This window comes from Miniopterus natalensis, chromosome 1, assembly GCF_054644295.1.
Source record: "Miniopterus natalensis isolate mMinNat1 chromosome 1, mMinNat1.hap1, whole genome shotgun sequence".
Classification (NCBI taxonomy): Eukaryota; Metazoa; Chordata; class Mammalia; order Chiroptera; family Miniopteridae; genus Miniopterus; species Miniopterus natalensis.
The window spans coordinates 83,440,570-83,464,714 of NC_142081.1; the positions used below are offsets into that span (position 1 = coordinate 83,440,570).

Sequence of the window (24,145 nt, forward strand, 5' to 3'; positions counted from 1 at the left end):
TTTGCAATCTATTTTGAATGATAGCCTTGCTGGATAGAGTAGTCTTGGTTTCAGGCCCTTGTTTGCATTACCTTGAATATTTCATGCCCTTCCCTTCTGGCCTGTAGAATTTCTGATGAGAAGTTAGCTGACAGCCCTCTGGGAGCTCCTTTGTAGGTACCAGATTGCTTTTCTCTTGCTGCCTTTAAGATTTTCTCTTTGTCTTGAATTTTTGGCATTTTAATTATGATGTGTCTGGGCATGGGCCTCTTTGGGTTCTCCTTGCTTGGGACTCTCTGTGCCTCCTGAACTTGTGTGACTTTTTCCTTGACTAGGTTAGGGAAGTTTTCTGCCATTATTTCTTCAAACAGGTTCTCTAACCCTTGCTTACTTTTGACCTCCTCTGGCACTCCTATAATGTGAATATTGTTATGTTCCTTGTCCCTCAGCTCTGTTAAACTGTTTTCCTGTTTTTTTATTGTTTTTCTCTTTTTTGATCTCTGATTGAGTGATTTTGTTCTACTCTGTCTTCTAATTTGTTGACCCTATCCTCAGTTCCTCTTATCTGCTGTTTATTCCTTCCAATGTATTCTTTATTTCTGCTACGTCATTTTTCATAGTTTCCATACCTTTTTTCATGCTGTTGAGCATTCTTACAATAGGTATTCTGAACTCTATATCTGATAGATTGCTTATCTCCATTTCATTTAGCTCTTTTTCTGGAGACTTCTCTTGTTCTTTCATTTGGGGCTTGATTTTTTTGTCTCCCCATTTTGGCTGCCTATTTGCATTTGTTTCTATGTGTTAGGTGGACCTGATAGGACTCTCAGTCTTTTTGGAAGGTCTCTGGTGCAGGCCAGTGTCAGATGCTCTTTGCGACTGGCCTTGAGTACCTTGTTTGGAGCTATCAACAACCCATGGTTTGAGGTCCCCTCTGTTGGGGCTGAGTGCCTTTGGACAGGACCAAGGTGCACACCAAAGTCTGCTTTTCCAAGGCCCGGGTCCAGAAGCAGATCAGGCAAAGACTCAAAACACTGAATTCTGCCTCTGCCTGCAAGCTGATTAATCTGATTCTCTTAATGAGCCTCAAGCTGTAGAAACTCCACAGGGTGGGGTGGCTGATTGTTATCAGTCTCTTAATGAGCTTCAGGCTATAGAGTGAGAGAGGTTTTCCAGCAGGGTGGGGCAATTGCTTCCCCCTTGGGCAAAAACTGCTTGGAATGTAAATGTCTGCCTCTTAAGTATAGGGGAATGGCTCTGCACAGGAATCCAGAGGGGTGCCCTCTGAGCTCTATCTCTAGAGCCCACAACTCTGGATTCTGCTCACACAGCTCCAGTCCACTCTGCCCTCCCTCTGCTGGAGCCCAAGGAGAGTGGTTGCATATGAAACTGTGTGTTGGCTCTTTAAGAGGGTGCCTGCATTTCCAGCCGTCTCTCTCTGGCAGATAGAAACCTGGCTGCTTTTCACAGCCAGATGTTATGTGGGCACCTTTCTCAGTTCTGATGCTCTGGGCTGGGAAGCCCAGCCTGGGCTTTAGGCCCCAGAGTCCTCAGTGGGAACCCCCGCAGCTGAGATATCCCTCTGGACCTTCAGCTGCTGCCTGTGGGAGCCCCGCTAGCCCTCTTGTGCCTCTGCACTTCCTACCAGTTTTTATGTGGTCTCCACTTTTCCTCCTTGATTATGAGGGTGCTCTCCAGCTTGTCTTCAGTTGCCGTTGATTATTCAGGATGGTTTTTCTATATTTTCGTGGTAATTCCAGTTTGGTCCTGGGAGAGTGCCAGTGTAGCTTCCACTCAGTCTGCCGCCATCTTTAATCCTCCCAAAATTGTTTTTTAATTTTTTTCATTTCTGCATTTTATTTATTTATTTGTTTGTTTGTTTATTTATTTTACTTTTTTGTTGAATTTATTGGGGTGGCATTGGTTAATAAAATTACACAGGTTTCAGGTGTACAATTTTATAATACATCATCTGTATATTGTATTGTGTTTTCACTACCCTAAGTCTCCTTCCATCACCATTTATCCCCCATAGTCTCTTCTACTTCCCTCCACGCCCTTCCCCTCAGGTAATCATCACACTGTTGTCAGTGTCTGTGAGGTTTTTTGTTTGTTTCTTTTTCTTAACCCCTTCACCTTTTTCACCCAGCCCCGCAACACCCCTCCCATCTGACAACTGTCAGTCTGTTTTCTATCAATGATTCTGTTTCTATTTTATTTGTTAGTTTATTTTGTTCACTGGATTCCACATATTAGTGAAATCATATGGTATTTGTCTTTATATGTGTGTGTGTGTGTATACACACACATATATGCATATATGTATTTATATGTATATATGTGTGTATATATATGTCTTTATTGATTTCAGAGAGAGGAAGGGAGAGGGAGAGAGAGATAGAAACATCACTGATGAGAGTCATTGATCGGCTGCCTCTTGCACACCCCTTACTGGGGATCGAGCCCCAACCTAGGCTTGTGCCCTAACCTGGAATCCAACCTCGATCTCCTGGATCCTAGGTGGATGCTTAACTGCTGGTCCATGCTGGTTGGGCTGGTACTTGTCTTTCTCTGACTGCTTTATTATTTCACTTAGCATAATACTCTCCGGGTCCATCCATGCTGCCAAAAAGGGTAAGATTTTCTTCTTTCTTATGGCTGAGTAGTATTCCATGGTGTAAATGCACCACAGCTTTTTTGTCCACTCATCTACGGATGGGCATTGGGGCTGCCTCCAGATCTTAGTTATTGTAAATAATGCTGCAGTGAACATAGGGGTGCATATATTCTTTTCAATTAGTGTTTCAGGTTTCTTTGGATATATTCCCAGAAATAGAATCGCTGGGTCATAAGGCAGCTCCATTTTTAACTTTCTGAGGAACCTCCATACTGCTTCCCACGGTGTACATGCCAATTTGCATTCCCACCAACAGTGCACGAGGGTCCTCTTTTCTCCACATCCTCACCAACATTTGTTTGTTGATTTATTGATGATAGCCATTCTGGCAAGTGTGAGGTGATTAAATTTTTTAAAAGAAATTTTCTTTCTTTTATAAGAAAGATCAGTTGGTCATTTTTCCCATCAGGTGAGGAACATTTTTTTTAGCTTTACCGAAATATTATTGACATATAACATATGTAAGTTTAAAGTGTATGATGTGATGATTTGATACACATATATATAGCAAAATGATTATCACAATAAGGGCAGTTAAAGCCTCCATCCCTTCATATATTAATATTTCTTTTGTGTGTAGTGATAACTTTTAAGATCTACTTTATTAACAACTTTCAAGCATATAGTACAATATTAGCCATATGACCATGCTGTAAATTAGATCCCCAGAATTTGCTCATCTTATAGCTGGAAGTTTGAACCATTTTATTTCCCCATTTCCCCCACCTGAGCCCCTGGCAACCACCATTCTACTCTATTTCTATGAGTTCGGCCTTTTTAGCTTCCATGTATAAATGAAATCATATAGTATTTGTCTTTCTCTGTTTGACTTATTTCAGTTAACATAATGCCCTCAAGGCCCAGCCATATTGTCAAAAAAGGCTGGATTTCCCCCTGAGACTTTCAGACAGTAACTTAGATTCAAACAAATTTCTTTAGCTCACTACCATATACCCCGTGCCTAACATATAGTAGTTCCTCAGTAAATATTAGTTAATGGAAATGATGGTGAGTATAAGAGTACCATGTGAGCCATAAGCCGAGAAAAGTAAAAATAGAAATCAATTTAGAAGGGAAAAGGGAAATTGTTTTAGAAGGTTGCTCTTGTGGGGGCTCCTCCCAGGATGGCATCTCATGGAAGTTCTAGGCACGAATGATGTGTACATTCCTCAGGTCTTCGACTTGTCCTACTGTGGCATCCAACACTGTCAGAGATAACTCTATTGATCGTGTACATTTTAAAGCCTTTAAGTTTATTTTATACTAAGTAGATGAATTTTTCCATTTGGAAAGGACTGTTTATTTAAATGATACTATTGTGTTGTGAGCTTGTTGTTTAAGAAGGATTTGGGGGGCGGGGAGCTAAATTAAACTCCTTCCAAATCTGTGCATTGTTGCTTATATTTTAACTACTAAAAAACTTACTTGGATCATTGTGCCATAGACAGTCAAATGGTAAAATCTTTTGAGTCTAGCTAATTAGATTTGAGACTCAAATCTTTTGAGTCTATACTTATTAGTATAGAATTTTGTAGTTCTAGATTTTCATGTTTTCTGATTCAAAATATCTCTATAGTATAAAAAATACTATTTATTTTTGTTTCTAAAAGAAGCAGGAGGACTCTTTTTTAAAAAAATATATCTTTATTGATTTCAGAGAGAGGAAAGGAGAGGGAGAGAGAGATAGAGCTAGAACCATCAATGATGAGAGAGTCATTGATCGGCTGCCTCCTGCACACCCCCAGCTGGGAATCGAGTCCGCAACCCTGGCACGTGCCCTGACCAGGAATCAAAGCTGGATCTCAAGGAACCTAGGTCGATGCTCAATCACTGAGCCACGCCCTGCTGTGCAGCAGTGTGACATTTTAAGTTATTTTTTAAAGTTTGTTGTGAAACCCTTTTTTAAAAAAATTTAAGGCAGGGTTTTTTCAGTCTTAGCACTATTAATATTTTGGATCAGATAATTCTGTGTTGTGGAGGTGTCCTGTGTATTATAGGATGGTTAGCACCATCCCTGGCCCCTACTCACTAGATGTCAGTAGCAACTCCTAACCCATTTGTGACAACCAAAAAAGAAATGTTTTTAGACATTGCCAATGTCCCCTGTGTGCTAAATTACCCCTGGTTTTAACAACTGACGTAGGGAGAAGTGCAGTGCACAATTTATAATTTTTTTTTTGGTGAAACCATTATTTATTCATTTACTCAACAAGTATTTATGGAGTTCCAACTACTGCAGGCATTACTTCAGTTCCCACTTGCAATCCATCAGTTTACTTATGGTGACTCTGCTGCTACTTGTCGTCTGAGAGTTGGGGGAGGAATCTCACCGAATTCCCAGCCCACACAGTCTAAATGATAGCTGTACATTCCTCCTAGCACTTTGAGCATCACATCCTACTGAAATGAGGGAGACCGGCTTTTCAATGAAGCAGGACTAAAATCACTGTGACGCTATAGTCAAGGGGAAATGATGACTTTAGATGGCATACTTCAGTTCCATGCATAACATTCTGTGTCAGTAGAAGGCCTAGAGAGGGAAAATTGCATCTTCATGTTCTGTTAGAAAGACCCAGTGAGTCTAGGAGAAATCACTAGCAATTGAGGGACTTTCCAAACAATAAATATTTTGCACAAGTAGAGTCGGATCAGAACAACATGCAGGGACATTCTAAAGTCCTATCAGAACAAAGTGCCTCTTCCAAAGATTAGGGAGACGGGGGCACAAATCACTGCATGTGTGCCCCCCACCATAGCCCAAATTTCTGTACTTCCACAGATTCTCCTTATTCTACAAACAAGCTCTGTCTCCCTCCTTCCCACCCCCGCCACACACACACACACACACACACACACACACACACACACTCTCTCTCTCTCTCTCTCTCTCTCTCTCTCTCTCTCTCTCTCTCTCTCTCTCGGATATCTTGGCAGTCTTTGATAGTTTTGTCATGCAACCCAGAAGGAAGTAAACATTTTCTGCCTTCCTAATCCAGGATAGAAAGTTTACAATTCTTGGTTGACGTGATTTGCTGCATTATGTTTGTTTCTGTCCACATGGTGAACATGCAAACTGCTCAGGAAAAGATTTTATTTATGTTAATCTTAAATGCTCCCCTGTTCTGTGATTGTTCCTTGAAACAGCAATTTCTTTACAGCTTACAGTTTTACCTGTACTTGCTTAGGTTTTGTCATCTCACAAGGTGAGCATTTCTGGTAAATGCTGAGTATTGAAGCATGAGCTACATAAAATGGATATGTGTTTTAAAATAATTCTTGAGGAGGAATTAAGCAGCAGGAAGGTGGAGTGGGGAAGTGGGAGAGCTCTTAATGTTGCTGGCCACACTAGGTATTTAATCAACTCAAAAATCTCGCTTTCCGCACCATTTGTTACCAACTCTGTAACTTTATGAGCACCATGACCATCTTTGTGCAAAAGGACCTAACAGAGGCAGCCGATGGGCTGCAGACCACAGTTTAAATGACGCTGCAATGACAGAGGAATAGGGCATTTTCCGAGAATTAATAGCTAATGGTCTGGTTGATGGTCCCAGATATTGTCAAGGGATATTAACGCCAGCTGCTTTTTCAATACTAAATTGCCGACAGTACGGCAGTGATTGCTATTATATGAGGAGATTGCTATACAGAAGGGATTTTTATTTTTAAGTTTCTTTATCTTTATTGTTGAGAACATTTCAGATGTCTCCTTTTTATCCCCATTGATCTTCTCCACCCCGCATCCATCCCACCCCCAGGCCTTCCCCACACCAATGTCTGTGTCCATGGGTTATGCTTATAAACATAGAAGTTCTTTGATTAATCTCTCCCCACCCGCACCCCCTCCCCACCTTCCCCCTGAGATCCCTTAGTCTGTTCCATGCTTCTATGTCTCTGGAACCATTTCGTTCATCAGTTTATTTTGTTTATTATATTCCATGTATAAGTGAGATCTTGTTGTACTTGTCTCTCTCTGACTGGCTTATTTCACTTAGCATAATACTTTCTAGTTCCCTGCATGCTGTGCCAAAGGCTAAAAGATCCTTCTTCTTTACAGATGCGTAGTATTCCACAGGAGAGAGTTGTGTGTGTTTTAATATAAGAAAAATATAGTTGTTATGTACAGAGTACAGCTGAAAGCATTCAACTTTCAACATGGAATCAAAAACATGGCTCTGCCATAATTGTTTTTCCTGAGTTAAATACTTACCTGTGCTGTGCCTGTGACCTACAGCCACAGCACTAGTGTATCTTTCTTTGAAGCTGACCCAGCCAATCAGAGCCCAATAGCTCACATTTCTTATTCCTTGGAGCTCCAGAGCATCTTAGAAAAATGAAAAAAAGAATTTTCCTACTGAAAAGGGTAGAAGACACCTTGGTTTTGGAGAATAACTTAAAGAACGGATCAATCTATGAGCTGTATTGTTTACCAAATGGGTGCTCCTTGGGGTGGGAAGGTGATGGAAAAACCAAACCATCTGATGTGTTCACCCGCTGTCCACTCGTGGGGTCAGTCAGCCGGGACTGAGGGAGCCTCCTGTGCTGTTCCAGGTGCTGGGGAGGATTTAAAGTTTACATTCCACGACATGTGCCTTTCATTTTTATATAATCTTGTTGGGGAGAAAAGTAACAGAGAAAAATAAAAAGTTAAACAACAACGTGAAAATTCCAAACAATGTATAACAAGTGGAGTCTCGCCCCAGAGTATGGAATCAGACAGAATCTCTGAGCCCCGTCCCAGGTGTTTCTGAAGCTCAGCAGAGCACGGGGGTTGTGAACCACTGGAAATGACAATGACAAGTGGCGATGCGGTGAAGCCCCTCTCCCTGGCTTGCAGATGGCCACCTTCTCGCTGCATCCTCACATGGCAGAGAGAGAGAAGGAATGAGCAGTCCTCTGCTATCTCTTCTTCTAAGGGGACCAAGCCCATTCGGAGGGCCCCATCCTTGTGAGCTCACCGAGCACTAATTACGTCCCAAAGGCCCCACCTCCAAACACAGTCACAATGAGGATTAGCGCTCCAACATCTGAATTTTGGGGAGTCACAATTCAATCCATAGGTGGATGTTTAACACAATGCTAAATAGTAAAAATTAAGAGCAATCTAAGTGGCCAAAAATAGAGGAATGTTTAAGTAAATTTGACGAATCCATACTGTGGGAGATTCTGAAGGCACTAAAAAAAAAAAAAAAAGTGGCGATGAGTAGAAAATGTGAGGAGGAATCAAACTGCCGCCAAGAGCAGGGGCTGTAAAGGAAGGTGGTGAAAGCAAGTCCTCAGAGAAACATGTTTCTCCATGTTCTACATTCTAGAGTTCAAATCCCATCTCTTATTCATTAAGAAACTTCCATATTCATAAATGCAGAATCACATAGGACAAAAACTTTCCATCTAGGGTCCATGCAGAGATGGGGTTCTCCCATGATTTCTCTTCCAAACATATGACTTCAAGAGCAAGATAATTACTTTCTACCAATTTTTTAATTGAACTTGGAGACTAAAGAAAACTTGTTCATTGGAGGTTAGAGAGCACAGAAACACACTTGAGTGTGTAATTGTAATCTTTATGCTCAGAAAGAACCTCATTGCCAGAATTTGTTGTGTTTCCTCTGTGGCTGCCAGGAAGGTAAGGAAAGTAGATTTAAACCACCAAGTACACACATGATTTTGTGAACAAATATCTCCACGTTTTAATGGAAACAAACAAACAAAATCCAGCTTTAAGTTAAAATGAAAACACCAGGAGACAAAAGAACATCAGAAGGATAAACCAACTGAGTAACAACCAAAAAGAATTTTTCTGAATGAATAGAGTTGCTTCCTCTGGAATGTCGGGGTAGAAAGAAAAGGTCAAAGACATAGTGCCTTTAAGTATATAAAAGTTTTGCATACTCTAGCCTGTGCTTGCGATGTAGAGAAAGGGGGGTTTATTAAAGGGAGAAAAAAATTCAGCCACAGGAAAATAAACTTTGTAAAAAAAATGAAATTCTTACAATCTAACTTGTTGGATTGACCTCAAGAAACCCAACATTGGATCACAGAAAGTGAAGTTCTGGTAAATGTTTAATAAACTGCTTTCTGGGAGGAAAAAAAGCTCCAATATGCAGCATTCACTGATCATGATGGTGTAAAAGCTGCCAATATGACACTGCTGAATGTGGAGTTGGGAAGGGATGCACTATAGCTCACCGTCATATAGATGACGGGCTACAGCTCCCATAAACATAAATCATGTGTAAGGAATAGACAATAGTAAAGTGCAATAAAAAGAATTAGTAAGTACTGAGTTTTCAGTGTTTATTACCTTTAAAAGATATAATTGGCTAAACTTTATGTTTATTACCTTTAAAAGATATAATTGGCTAAACTACAATTTAGATTTTAATAATGGTTCTTTTTAACAACCGGTACTCGCAATCCCTGAAACTTTACCAGGAGACATACGAGCCAGCTACAGGCCACCACTGGGTAGATCTACCCGCTGCCTCAAGTTAAACGGAGGAGCACAGAAGCCTAAGTTCTCCATGTCTTTTCTTGACTTACTCTTAAATATTTTCCTTTGACTTTAATCAACAGTTAATATGAGAAACAATTAAACAAAAAGGACTTTTGCTGAAAAGTTCTGTCAAAAACACTTTATGGCTCTAGGTGTGTGGTTCTTAATGAGGGAGATTTTGTGTTCTAAGGGGACACTGGCAATAATTAGAGACATTTTTGGTGTCACAGCTGAGGGAGGGAGGGGTACTATGGTATCCAGTGGGGTAGAGGCCAGGAGTGCTGCTAAACATCCCTACTTTGCACAGGACAGCTCCACCCACCCCACCCCCCCATCCAACCTAAAATCCTAATGGTGCCAAGACTGAGAGACAGTGCTCTGGGTCTTCTGTATAAGATGAATGTGATAAATTTCTTCATAACTTAGTTTTAGTCTTTCCCTTAAAATATTTCCCTAACAAGAATTTTTCAGCCCACTATGTTTCCACTTTGTTCTTCACTAGCAGCAACTATGTGAATGCTTGTGCTTTCTCCTTTATAGGACTCTGATTTTCTGTTTTTTAACTTTATTTTTCTGAATCTTTTGTTAATAAGACAATTTAAAAAAAAATAAGGAGAGGATGAATGGTTGGATGAATGGACAGTTGGATGGGTGATGAGTGGATAGATGAATATCTGGATGGATGATAGATGGATGGATGGATGATAGATGGATGGGGGAAAGTAAAAGAAGGGAAAGAAAGGTGGAGGAAATTTCACTTTAGAAATGGAAAACACTGAAAACAATTGGGTGGCTGCCAGTAAAAGCTTTATATGAAATATATTTAAATAAATATTTTTAATTTCAGAGAAAAAATGATCCCTATTCTCTTGCATCCCTGGTGTCCTTTGAAGTCAAGAAGATGCCTTATAAAGATCAGCCAGCAAAACTCCCAGAGGGAAGCATAGCAGTAAGTACCTAAAAATATACAGGCACAAATAATTTCATTGAAATAATTTCTTTTTAATCACCATTCTGGCTTGTACTAGGTGTAAGTGCATATTATATTAACTTGAGAACAGTTTCCCCTTCAGATCACTATTTTCTTATTTCAGTCTGGAAATTGCTTAGTGTCATTTGATCAAATTTTTAATGTAAATTTCTATGTACCCCCTCTCCCCCCGCAAAGCAATCACAGGGCAGGACTAATATCATTTCAGTCAAGCCCTTTTGTTTCAGAGAAGTCCAGAGAGCAATGATCATTATAATGAAATTGTACTAATTGCTAATTTTAACATGAGTGAGTGGGAGAAATGAGCCTCTTCCTCAGGGACAATTGCCAGAGACCAGCTACATGACATAAGACATTAATCTTTCATTCCTACGTAAAGATTTTACCTGGTGGTAAAAGTGTACTATGAGCTTCATTTGAATGAAATTTCATTTTCAAAAATTGAGGCTATTAGACATTACTGACCCCCAAATATCTATCACAGCACAAACACTGGCATCCTCAGAGCCTGACAGGCCGTACAGAGCAGAGGGGAGAATGGGCGAGAGGGGCTGAGCAGACAGTCACCAAAACTGCCTCACAGCGAAAGTGAGCACAGCCAGGGCTCCAGGAAACAGTGTTAAGATTTAAACTTTCATCCCTTGGTCATCCATAGACATTCACAGCCCCCATTTGAACTTTGGTGTTCAGATCCTTGTTACTCAAAGTGTGGTTTACAAACCGGCAGCCCCAACATCACCTAGGAAATTGTAGAAATTTAGAATCAGGCCTCACTGCAGACCTGCACTTCTTGAGAGGCATCGGGGTCTCATAGTCACAGTAAACCTTGAGAAGCGCTGCTGTGGATGATATAAAATCGATACTACCACAATTTCTTGTTTTTCTTTTTTTTAATATATCTTTATTGATTTCACAGAGAGGGCAGCAGAGGGAGAGAGAGATAGAAACACCAATGATGAGAGAGTCATTGATCGAGCCCGCAACCCGGGCATGTGCCCTGACCGGGAATCGAACCCTGATCGCCTGGATCCTAGGTCGATGCTCAATCGCTGAGCCACGCCCGGCCAGGCTACAACAATTTCTTATCAGGAGAGGTCTTCAGTGTAATCATAACATTTAATCTTTGTAGCCTAACTACTTTTAGTAATTTAAATTAATCCATTCACTAATACTCTCAACCTTAAGTATTCAAAAGAATCATCACTCATGCAACTTTAAAGATATATACGTGCTAAGTCTTTACCTGAAATTCCAGGATTAAGCGTGTCTGATGCAGGACTTGGATACTGTGCTTTAAAAGATCTATAAGTGACAATTCTGCTGTGAAACTAGGATTGAGAACCTTTAGCACAGGCAGGTGGCACGGAGGAAAGTGCAGTTTCAAAAAGATTTCCTGGGTTTTAGCTGGATCCACCCCACTCCAATTAGAAACCTTCAGGAAGTCGCTCTACTTTGCTGAGTCTGTTATCCATTCTCACCTGAAAGAATTGTTGAGACAATAAATAAAATTATGTATATAAAGCTCTAGCACTGTACCTGGAACAAGGTAAGTCTCAAGTCTCCCAATACTAGAAATGTCAATAGATTTTCCAAGTCAAACTATTTCAGTAAACTTTGTTGGTATTTTAAGGCGAGCACTGCCACAGCTTTCTTCGTTTAGCTCACCTCTCTTTCATGACATGTCTGTTATAGTCTGGATTTATGTTCAACTTAGAAAATAGAGGCTTTGGGTTTTTAATATAGAATGTTCATCCAGAGAGGTTCAAAGGCTTGTAGCTCTAAGGGAGATAAATCTGGGCCCTTTTGTTGTCTCTGAGCACATGTTCATTAACAGAAACATATGTTACCGTCGATTCCATCAACAGTATTGAGTCTTTCTGTGCTGGCCACAGGTGACAGCCTGCTGTTCTCAACTTATCTCAGAAGATCCACAAAATGATCGGACACATGCTTCCCCCGCCCCCACCCCCCTTGTTACTGCATTTTAAAAACTGGTCTTGTTATCTGATGTAGATGATTTACCACATCGTTTAGGTAAAGGTACCAGCAGGTCCTAGAATAACATTGTTTTGTTCCGCATAGTTTAGTTACAACGTTGATGAGATGCCCTAGGAACTGAACTCTTGTTTATGTCAATTAGCCTGTGGTGAAATTGGTTTCATTATATGTCAGTTCACTTAGTCGCAGAATCTAGCCATGATGTTAAGCGAGGACCTAACTGTAATTGGAAAAACATTCAGACATTTTTTATAATGAGTTCTCAGAAGTCTTGTCATTCTTACCTTGAAAAGAGCCCAGAGGCAGAGAATTACTTTAAGGTGGTAGAACTCATTACAGTCGGTAGCTTGAAAATCACCAGGGCTCCAGTCCCTACTCTGGCACTGGGAGGAAGTCTCTCAGCTCCTTCTTCCATAATGAGACTAGAGAATATTCGGTGGTTTTCCTAGGCTCTTGTGTGGGATGACTAGTTTGTTTATACTCCCTTTCAACATGGTCATAATTCAAGCATTTCTTGAGGCCTCTATAAGCTCCACATATTGAAGAAATGGCAGTCCCCACCCGCTGCTTGCATGGGGTCTGTGTTGGTGAAAATGAGCTCCCCATGTGATGTGACACTTGTCACGTCCAGAGGTGAAGGAAAGGTTGCGCGAAGCGGAGGGAGAGGACTGAACACTGGTCATCACAGCGCAGCTGTAAAAAGCTCCTCAGTTATTTGAACATTTTTATTTTGCTTGCCAATTAATTTTGACATTTGTGTTCCATGTGACTAAAGCCGTATTCCAATGGTGGCTATTATAAAGTATGTCATGAAAATCCTTATTGAAAAACTCATCCATAAACTGTGAATACATTTGATTTTCAGAACTGTTCACAAAACTTCAGCAGCTTAAAGTGGAATTCTTATATAAACAATTGTTTGGAGTTCAAACTTATGCTAGGGACTACTTATCTCACAGGGGCTACTTAAACGTTGTTAAAATGTGTGTTCAGCTGGTCCACCTTATGTAAAAATGGCACCGTAGGTAGGGTATCTTGGTACATTTATTTAAAACATCCTTGTGACCCCACCGAAGTATGTTTACACGAGATTTTGTGATACATAAATACAGATGTCAACATTAATTACAGTTGCAAATACAAGGGAGCTTTTTCCTTCTACCTTGGTATTCTTGTCAAAATATACAAAAATACATCATAAATGTCAATGAGAAAATGTGGGCATATTAAAGATTTATTTATGGCCTTTCGACCATAATAAAAGACAAGATTTACGACATGATGAAGGTAAGATTAAATGTTCCTACTTAGCATCACTGTAAGAAAATATAAACTGCTTACAATTCATGGATTCCACTTCCTAAAATGGCAGATAATTGTAGTAAGTTAGTTGTTAAAATGTTATACTATTTCCTTAAATAGCTACAGGTTCTTGGTACATAAAAATTAATTAAAAAGTTTTGTCGATTAGCTGGCATGCAATGCAATTTTTCTCCCCAAATCTTAAGTACTTCAGTTACTCAACATTACCCTTCTTTCTTAAAGCAGTTAAAATATGTAATCACAAGCCCATGTTCTTAAGGTAAACCTTTAGTCCTGAGTACATCCCACCTTCTGCCTTGGGAACACCTTCTTGGTGGAAGCATCTTAGACTTGGGTAAGGTTAGTCACCGCTTGTGTGAGCCTGCTTATGCAGGATGTTCCCGAGCTGTGCGGCCCGCTGTGGTAGCTACTGGCCACACGCGGATACTGAGTACTGAACTCTGGCTAGTGTGACTGAGGACCTGAACCTGTAGTTTTATTTTATTTTAACTCATTTAAGTGTAAATTAAAACTGCAGCCATATAAAATATTTTAAACACAGCTGTATTGTTTTGGTAAGGCTATGTTTCACTTTATTGAAAATTTAGCAATTATTATGTGCTGCAACTATTAAATATAGGGTGTCCCAAAAAATGTATACACACTTTGAATGATTATAAAATCAGTGTTTACTAACATAGAGTTCATTTTCAAAATTTAAAAGAATCTACAAAAATGAGTACTTTTTTTTGTCAGTGCCTGTTTTCAAACATGACTGTTCTGGTCCAGGCACTGCTGATAATTCGAAGCAATGGAATTGCAAACATTTCATTCAGTATTTGGGTGCCCTCAATTCATCAACTGTTGCCAGTTTTGTACCGTAAACTTTATCTTTATGTATCCCCATTAAAAAGTCTAGTGGACAAATATTCTTTGTTCAAATCTCAGTCTGACTTCACCCATTATTTTAAATCAGTTAAACCTGAAAAGGAGTGAAAATTAAGTTAGTTATCAGCTGTTAAAGTGTGTATACATTTTTTGGTGTCCCCCCAAAATGTATACACACTTTGAATAATTATAAAGGCAGTGTTTCTACTTCAACTGCATTTCCAAACTTTCAGTAGCATTTTAGGACAAATTTCCTTTGTTCAAAGCTTAGTCTGGCTGAAAAGAAACATCAATTGAGCTATCAGCTGTTAAAATGTGAATACATGTTTTGGGAACACCTGTATATACTGGATTTTGGAGAGTTAGTAAAAACAAAAAAAGAATGTAAAATATCTTATAAATGTTTTTATATTAATTACCTGTTGAAATGATAGTTTTGATATTTAGGGTTAAATAAAATGTATATTAAAATTAATGCCCCATCTTTCTTTTTCCTTTATTAAAAAAATTATTGATTTTTAGGGAGAAGAAGGGAGAGGGAGAGAGAGAGAGAAACATCCATGTGAGAGAGAAACATCAATCGGTTGCCTCCAGCAAGCACCCCAACCGGGGATTGAACCCGGAAACCTGAATTAAACTAGCAACCTATCAGTGCAAGGGATGATGCCAACGAACTGAGCCACACCAGCCAGGGCTCTTTTTCCTTTTTAAAAATGTGGCTACTAGAAAATTTAAAATTTAAAGTTCAGCTTGCATTATATTTCTGTTGGAGAGCAGTGATCTAGAGCAGGGTTATAGAAGGTTCTAGCTTGGAGCTATGAGAGTACTCACAGAGCTTCAGAGAACATCGGGTGTTTAATAAATCTTATTTGAAATGAATAAAAAATTTTTACTATAAATCAGTGATTAGTCATTAGAAACTCTAAAAGTTAAGACCTGTTATTCTCATTTTTTGTCATCCAATGGATAATGCAAGCTTCTTGTGGGCTTGTCAACAGGAGCTGCCAGAAAAACATCAACATTAGAAGTAACACATTTTGGGTATTTTTCTAACATTTTATTTCTTTGCCAAGCTTTCCCAAAACCCTTCTATAATTTCCACAGCACTAATACAAATTTAAATAAATTTAGGCCCTATAAACACGATCAATAAGTCTTTTCGTGTTTAGCTTGCCTTGCAGTTCAAGTTTCTCGTTTGTTTATACAGAACATCAAGTTTCAGGAAAAGCTTTGCTTTACCTGTTTCCACCTGCAGATGAAATGCCCCCTTGCCATTTACAGATGTGACATATGTCGCGAGTCCCAAATCAGTGTGTTCTTAGAAAGACCGCTCCTTTCCAGACATGCGACTCTGCCAGTGATGTGCCGCGTTTGACTCTCTCCCGTCGCTTTCCCGCAGCGGTGGCCTGGCTCCTCCGCACCGGAAAGCTGAAGAAACGCTCTGGGCACGACTGTTGCTTTTCTGTACTTTCACTCTCCGTAGTGTAGTGACGCCTTGACTATGCAGCGAAAAGCCTGGATAAGTTTAGGAAAACAGCTGGGGCTGCACCCATTTAGATTGAGAAACTTGGCATCCTCATTGCCACATGGATGTCATAAAGGCAGCCGGCGAGGGGAGCAGAACACAAGTGCAGAAGGAAAGTCACTCCAAGTTCTCCTATTTTTAAAATTCTTTATGTCCTTTCCTCTTAGTTAATTGCATATAACGACATATAGGAAACATACAACATGTGTAATCCTAACATTTAAAGTGTTCAGAGAAAGACTATGAAGTGGTATATTTCAAAGGAACATAATGTTACTGGAAGCAGACGGACAACAGTGTGGTGATGAGAATTTCAGAAATTTGAAACTGAAAAGGACAGTAATGATCATCTGCTCTTGGACTTTTTAAAGATCCTGCTGTCAGAATCTTTAGAAGCAAGAAAACAGTAGATTTTGTAATTACACCTGTAAAGCTGTTTTCTGCTTCAAGAGACCCTACTAAGCATATCCTGGTCAATTTAATGCTTTATTCCTACTTTTCCATCACTTCTGCAAAAAACCCCCCAAACCTTCATATATCATTATTAGTTCTTTAATTAGTAAGTGACCTCCCCTGCTCCTTTCTACAGACAGACCAAATTAAAGATAATACATCCCAACCTGCAATAACCAAGTGGCCAAGAAACCCAGCAAAGTACTTGGTGGCTCTTCTCTCATTCCATTTCATTTATTTTTATTAAACTAAAACTGTGACAGTCTATGGCTTTTATTTCAATTTCTTCAGTTTTTTGATTTTTCTTTTTTTAACTTACAAAACTAGGACTGTTTCCTATGTTTAACATGAAACAGTGGGAGGCAACTTAAGATATTAATTAGGTAAATCAGGATGGAAAATTGAGGAACATTGTTGCCTGTTTACCTATTCATAAATTTAGGCAATCTCTAACATATGCACAAAATATAGCCTGAAACTCTATTTCCTCCATGGATTTAGACCTTATGGAGGGAAAAAAACCCATAAAAAACCTCAGAATTTTACATGGCTCCAGATTTTTCTCTCTCCTTGGGCAGTGTAACTGGCCTTTGAGTTCATGATCACTACCATCCCTTTCAGTTCCAAAAGTCTGAAATTCTCATTACCAGAACTGTGTCAGTCTGCTCCCAGTAGCATTAGGGCACAGGATATAAAAAGAATTAAGAAGTGATCTAGTCCCTGACATGTTCATGCAGGATACACAAAAGGGCAGTTTTTAAATAAATTACTTAGGCTGCAGAATCCAGGGGCCGTGGTGACTGCTTTGAGCCCCTGTAATGCATTTCTTCAGTACCACGTCCCCTGTCCTTAAACTGTGGCAAGCAGAGTGAGGGTAGTGCCACCGCGGTCGCAGAATGCTGCACTTTCTAATGATGGATGAAATCGGGACAATGCTGGGAAGGAGAGCTAACAGTCAAAGGAAGAAAGTGTGACAGTGAGTAGGTTACAGACAGCCTTTTTCTCTTCGAGAGCACGTATCCAGTCCTCGGCACTGTTGTCCAGGTGGAGTGACCAGCAGTTTCACTACTGTCGATTCTGTTGTTTGGTCTAAATATAAATGATATTCGAGTCTGAAGAAACCAATAAATTAAGTCATCAGTATGTCTGATGCATAGAGGAAGCGAACCAAGATGAAAGGAGCAATAAAACCCTGACAAGCTGAGAAGAGCATAGACAGGATGCTCAGATCTAGTTAAGGCAGAAGCAAAGAAGTGAGCAGGGCCAGGGCCCAATACCAGAGTGCAGGCTATGAAGACATCCGTACGGCCCCGGTCAGTTTGGTTCAGTGGTTAGAGCGCTGGCCTATGGACTGAAGGGTCCTGGGTTCGATTCCAGCCAAGGGCACATACCTCAGTTGCAGGCTCGATCCCCGGCCCCGGTAGGGGTGCATGTGGGGAGCAGTCAATCCATGTGTCCCTCTCACGTTGGTGTTTCTCTCTCTCTCTCTCTCCCTTCCACTCTCTCTGAAAAGCAAGGGAAAAATATCCTCAGAAAAAATATCCTCCGGTAAGGATTAAAAAAAAAAGATATCCGTATGTTTATAGCTAGGAAAAGTCTGAGAGCCACCAGCCTTCTTCATGACTTCATCTTCTGGCCAGTGCGTCAGAGAACTGTGGCCGAGAGTTCTTGAGCGTGTGTCAGGACTGGACTCATGATCCTTCCAACCAACTGACTTACAAGAATCACTTCAACCAGTTTAGCTGAGGCAATGCTTACTTCTATCTGTAACCAGATAGGCCTGCCTTGGTGAAGAACATTTGGGATCCAAGAACATATTTATTCTCTTTTCCTTGCCAAAAGGTGTTAGCAGGATGGTGGGGTCTTTCCTTGGTTTTGTTTTGGGGTCTGCAGCTTCTGCTCATGTTGGGGGGCAGGGGTGGTTCACAGACACCAAGCATGCAGTCCTGCTGGGAGGGCCTCATTTACCTCCAAGTTTCTTTGCAACAGTGGGGAATGAAATGGGTTCTAATAGCAACCGAAAATTGGATTTAGGATTGAAGGCAGCTCCAAAGCATTAGGACAAATAGCATTCACTTTGCTTACTGTAGTTACTTCCATAAATGCAAGATGGCTATCCTTATACTCTGGGCTATCCTTCACTGACAGAGCAGAGAACCTAAGGATAAAGAGGCACCAACACTGATTAGTTATATGAATCAGCCCTCTGGAACTCATGCTTCTCATCTGTAAAATGGGAGGTTGGATGAGGTGATTTCTAACTTCCCTGCATATCCAACAACCTGGTTGCTCACAAGCTCACATCTCAATGAGGTTAGGTCAGTTCAGCAGAGAAACATGAGTGGACAGACTTGGCCTTTTGTAGGGGCTACTTTTAGCCCAATTTAAGGTCGTTCCTTCCCACCTTGTTGGTTCCTGGTCCACCTCAATTCTATCTTAGGGTTTCTGTGCTGTTATAAGCCAAACATCCACAACGTATCTGTAATTGACTTTTCACCCAACCTGGGAGACATGAAAATGTTTGAGTTTTTAAGATCCATGTTCAAGTGTGACAGCCCCTTCAATCTCTCCTAGGATGATTTCAGTTATTATACGGATCCTTTCAATATTATATTCTGCTTTATTTCACCAAAGAGTTTTCAAATTAGAGCTCATTTACTTTATTTTCCCATTCCAGATTAAGACATCAGTTATTTGGGCAACCCCAAATGTTTCCTTCTCAATCCCATTGTGGGTAATAATACTAGCAATACTTCTTGGATTATTGGTTCTGGCCATTTTGACCTTGGCTTTATGGAAGGTAAGTTTCTTTACTTTCTTTTCGTTTTTGAGTAGAGAGGCCACTGAAGGGATTTAAAAAGACAATGCTAGAGGTGTGATTTGGGATTTTTTAACAGTCTAAAAAACATAAAAGAAACACTGTATCTTACTTGCTTTGGCAAACAGTATACTTCTGTAGCTGACATTTAAGAACACTGGGGATGTTGAATGTTTCTTTTATCTTGAGACTTCTTGTAAATAAATATAGAGAGAATTAGACTTTATTAACTAAGACCTCTGATCTTTTCAATATGCTTGGAGTGATAATGTAATTATGAAGACTTCTTTTTCTTGTTTAATTAACCAAGATCTTAAGCTTTTTATTGAAATGGTCCTATTAGCAGTCCTTTGAGATTTTTCTTTATAAGCACTACACAGGTGCAATTAATATAGTAATTAATTGGTACTTGGACTATCAAGCAGGGCAAATAGATCATGCATGTTATAATATTCTTGGACTTGCTTTTTTTAATCTTGCCAATTAGTCTGTCTCCATTAGGAAACCTTAACTTATTCTTTCATGTGTTATACTGAAGTTTGTTTTAAAATATACAATAAAAATTAATTTCTGGCCCCAAAACAAACATGACTGCCAAGCTTCACAGAGCTTTCCATTCCAAAATAAAAACAATGTCAAGATTATATGACTGTCAGAATAATTAATCCAGTCACATCTTACTTAACCACTATTGTTGTCTTTCTCCAAAAATCATAGTGTGATTTTATTTTAAGACAATATGCAACATGCTTAATAGACCTATAAACTGGGAAAACCTTGCCTTTTAAGTTAAAAATTGGTGACCAGCTGTTTTGTGCCATCCTCAGCCCACATAGTCTTACCCACCTTAGAAAAAGACTTCTGTGTTATTCTGTTATTTATAGTAACTGTATTTCCATAAATGTTATATGTGCCAATTAACAGAACATTGCGCTAGTCCTACAAAACAAAGACGACTTGATAGTTATAAGTCAAACCCAATAAGTTGAGCTTCTAATGAAGAAACAATAAATAAAAATTGAGATTCTGGGTTTCTAGGAAAATATTTATTTTCCTAGAAATTTAGGGGGATGAACATTGTAGAATTTCCTCTTCCCTGAGTTCCTGGTTAATCTTTGCAAAGTCCCTAAGATGTCCTGGGATTGAAATAAATGACCAATCTAATTTCCTCCATATGCTATATGTCCCACCAAAGGCAGAGGGATCCCCAAGGACCCCCTCACTTCCTCCTGAAATCCATCCCAAGGAAGCTACAGGGTATTTCAGGAGAGACTCTCCCTTGCTTAGTCAGCAGTTAGTGCCGCTGCTGCTGGCTCCAGAAAACATGCAGAAAAGCAGAGGAATTCCCTGGGCCAGGTCTCTGTCACACCAGGAAAAGATACAAGGTCCCTAAGTGGCTTGTATAAAACAGGGACCTTCTCCCACTGTCAGGATGTGGCAGGAAGAAGGATCTGAACACTCTGCCCAGTGCAACGAGTCCCTCTGCAGGTAAAGAACAGTCTGTTTTCACCCCCTAATTTGGAGAATCAGGAAGATTAGCTCCACAGAGCTCTAAGATCCTTAGAAAATGTATGAAGTGCAAAATATTAGCACGAGGGGTTTCACAAGTTTCCAGGTTGATTTGCTTTTATAGCCCATGTTTCTCTTCGGTAGTGCGGATTCTTTGACAGATCCAGACCCCCCCAAGATGATATGAATGACAGGGAACAGCTGACAGATGAGAAAACCCCGGGTGCATGAAAAGGAAAAACCAAAGGCCAAAAGCTCCAACACTGGTCCTGTTCAAAGAAAAGAAGGAACATGAAGGTTAAACAAGGTTTTCCTGTACGTGCCAGTGTCCTAAGAAACGAGAGGGCCCCGGGAGCTATCACCTCAGCTACACCACACTTGGGAGACATTGCCATGGAGCCCAGCGAGCCTTTTGGGAAAGGAAACATCCTCAACACTCTAGAAACAGCCGTCATGCAAGATTTCTTTCGCTTGAGTCATTCTGGATTTAGCAGACACTTTGAAATGGGTGTGGGAACCGAGGCTGCTTTCCAGGTAAATCCAACTTAAGTCGCAAAGACAAAATGCCTGAATTATGATAGAATTTAGAAGGTGAACTAGGACCAAACCTTCCAACACTACTGTATCCAAAGGAAAATTTGACACCTCCCTATGGAAAAGAGATATTTCTAACGACGTTACGGCTCAGGGAGACAAGTAGATGTTGTGGGACTGTGAAAGTACTTTTGAAACGACAAAGATAATCTTGTAAGCAAGGATAACAATTTATTTATTTATTTTCCATTTCTCTAGGCTGATACTTTGGTCATGTAGAGGATTCGGAATTTAAGATTTGGTCAGCTGGTTTTCGAAATCACTCACTAAATCCCTTCTAAGATTACCATTTTGTGCAGATCAGTCATTTAACAGAGCTTCTTTAGGACTTAGTGTTAAGAAAAGCAAATTGGTATTTGGAGATAGTTTCACTTAATACTTTGCTGCCTTCCACCTGAAATTTCTTGTATTCACATTTTCCAGGGACTCACATCTGCTTAATTTAGCTTTGCAAAAGGTTGCATTTATGGTTCCTTTAAAAAAAAATAAAATTATTCCATTAACTTAATTAGGCATACACAAATTTCAAGGTACTCTCAATCTTGTGTGGTATTTAAAAGTTATGTTAAAATGTCTAGAGTCCATTAATAAAAAAGCAATTTAACAATATGAGTAAACATTTTTAATATCTATAAGAAGCAACACCAATATTTAACTTCAGATTAAATACCTATTTTCTCTACTATACCTCAAATTTATTATGTACACAGAGAAGACATGTTAAACATAAACAGGAAGCAAATGCAAAGTTATGCAGACCTGAGATGAACCTAGAAAACGGATTCCCAAGGATTTTATTTAAAACTGCTTATACTAACTTTACTACTCATTTTTACTGATAATCTTTATAGTACATGACTTTGGAAAATTATCTTTATTTAAGCTATCTTCCTATCATCTTGAATTTAACCACCATAAAAACTTGATGTTTCAAACTTGTAAATAAGCCATAATCATGTGTAATATTAACATTTTCGAAGTAAAATTGACCAGCCAAATTCATATAGTCTGCACAACTTTGTATCCTTTTTATAATAATGAAAAATTACTATGAAGAAATGCTGAACAAATTTTATATTTATGTGCAATATTTTATAGACCTATGTATCTAAAGCATGTTTACACTGGCATTAGTTATTTTTAAATTAATATCCTGAAAACTAAGTATGATAGAACAAGCAGACCCAAATCCTTAGTTTACAAAGCCATTGGAAAGTTTGTGTCCCAGTTTCAATAATCACACTTTGTTTGAAAGAAGAGGCAAACTCACAGACACTAAATTTTCTGTCCTGCCGTAACCTGGAGACAAGCCATTTGGCTATAGCTGCAGAACTTCTTTGGAGACCAAATGAAAGGCATGTGGAAGAAGACACGATGCGGTTCATATTCTTCCCACTTATGAATTAAATCCTGTCATGGTAGCGGTTTCCAGTGTGTCAGGAGCGAAGTCTGGCTCCCAGTGTATGTGGCTGACTGTGGGTGAGAACCGCACGTGCCTCAAACTGTTTGAGGGCCCCACACCAGCCTCTGGTCTTCGGTGTTAGTTGTCTAGCTAGACTTGGCTTTACAGGGAGGTGGCCATCTATAGGACATGATCGAAGGGATCTCAGGCAGGACTCTTTGCCCCTAAATAATGCCCTAACTCTTGTCTCCTTTTTAGCCACTAGAAATTAGCACCTCAAGATTTTTGGTCATAAGAGGTGTCTGAGAAAACACACCCATCGCCTTGTAAGCTCACATTGGTGAAGGAACTTGGAACTCTTGGGGCCAGATAAGTATAGGACCCTGTGAGACCCCTCATACAGGCACCTGGGGAAACTAAAGGTCCCAGGAAAACTGGGACCCAAAAAAAGAGCAAGGCATGAGGGCTTCAAAGGCAAACTCTGCCTTCTGCATAGTTGCAGCCAAAAGCAGTCCCTTCTAAAGGGGTGAGCACCGTTACCCACAGGCGTTGCATGGAGGCCATCACGCACACACTGGCCCTCTTGGCCACTTAGAACATGGAAACAAAGGGAGGAAGGGGACGCTGAGGTCAGGGGACCCTTCCAGGCCTCGGGTCCTGAGCTCCCTTCCCTCCACATGCAGTAACTGAGCACTGAGCGCATCTGCTTCTCGTCAGGGGAGAGCCAATCACTTTCACAACTCAGAACGTGCCCTGCTTCTTTTAGAATCTCTCTATGTGTTAGATACCCCTTAGAAAATTCTTGCAGCTGGTTTTTAAGACATGGAAAATGGGCAAATCAAGTTTAATAAACTTGGAGGGTTTTATGCAGTAAATACACAACATGGACTAGTCGCCACTGAAATCCTATTTCAACTCAACTCTTCTTTTTCCTGTTTTATTTAAATACACTTGTAGATATCTGTGAAGATTTATCGTGTACCTATTTACCTTGTCACTAATAAAATAAAAAATGAAAGACACTTTGATGTACTTGTGGTTTGTTTCACAAGCAAAGGAAAGCTTTCCCACAGTGGCAGACATCAAAGTTTTTGTCTATACACCTTGATTCTTTTTTTTTTTTAAGAATTTTTAAAAATATATATCTTTATAGATTTCAGAGAGAGGAAGGGAGAGGGAGAAAGAGACAGAAACATCAATGATGAGAGTCATTGATCGGCTGCCTCCTGCACGCCCCCTACTGGCGATCAAGCCCGAAACCCGGGCATGTGCCCTGACCGGGAATCGAACCACGATCTCCTGGATCCTAGGTCAATGCTCAACCAATGAGCCACACCCGGCCGGGCTACACCTTGATTCTTTATTATAAAAATGACATTGGAAGAAATTTGAAAGAGTAAAAACACGTCACTCCTTTGGGATAATGAAAATGTTCTCAGCTTAGATTATGGTAATATTTGCACAATGCTGAATATACTAAGAAACACTGTACTGTATGCTTTTTAAATAGGTG

At 39.9% G+C, this 24,145-nt stretch overlaps 1 protein-coding gene across 1 annotated transcript in view; it reads left to right on the forward strand.

Moving 5' to 3' along the window:
- Window positions 1-23,654, forward strand: part of ITGA8 (integrin subunit alpha 8) — a 171,610-nt gene extending 147,956 nt beyond the window's left edge. The window contains exons 28-30 of the mRNA XM_087823674.1: window positions 10,000-10,101; window positions 18,987-19,109; window positions 20,781-23,654. Coding sequence (XP_087679800.1) covers window positions 10,000-10,101; window positions 18,987-19,109; window positions 20,781-20,867 — 312 coding nt within the window. The 3' untranslated portion in view covers window positions 20,868-23,654. The remainder of the gene's footprint in view (window positions 1-9,999; window positions 10,102-18,986; window positions 19,110-20,780) is intronic.
- Window positions 23,655-24,145: the final 491 nt, after the last annotated feature.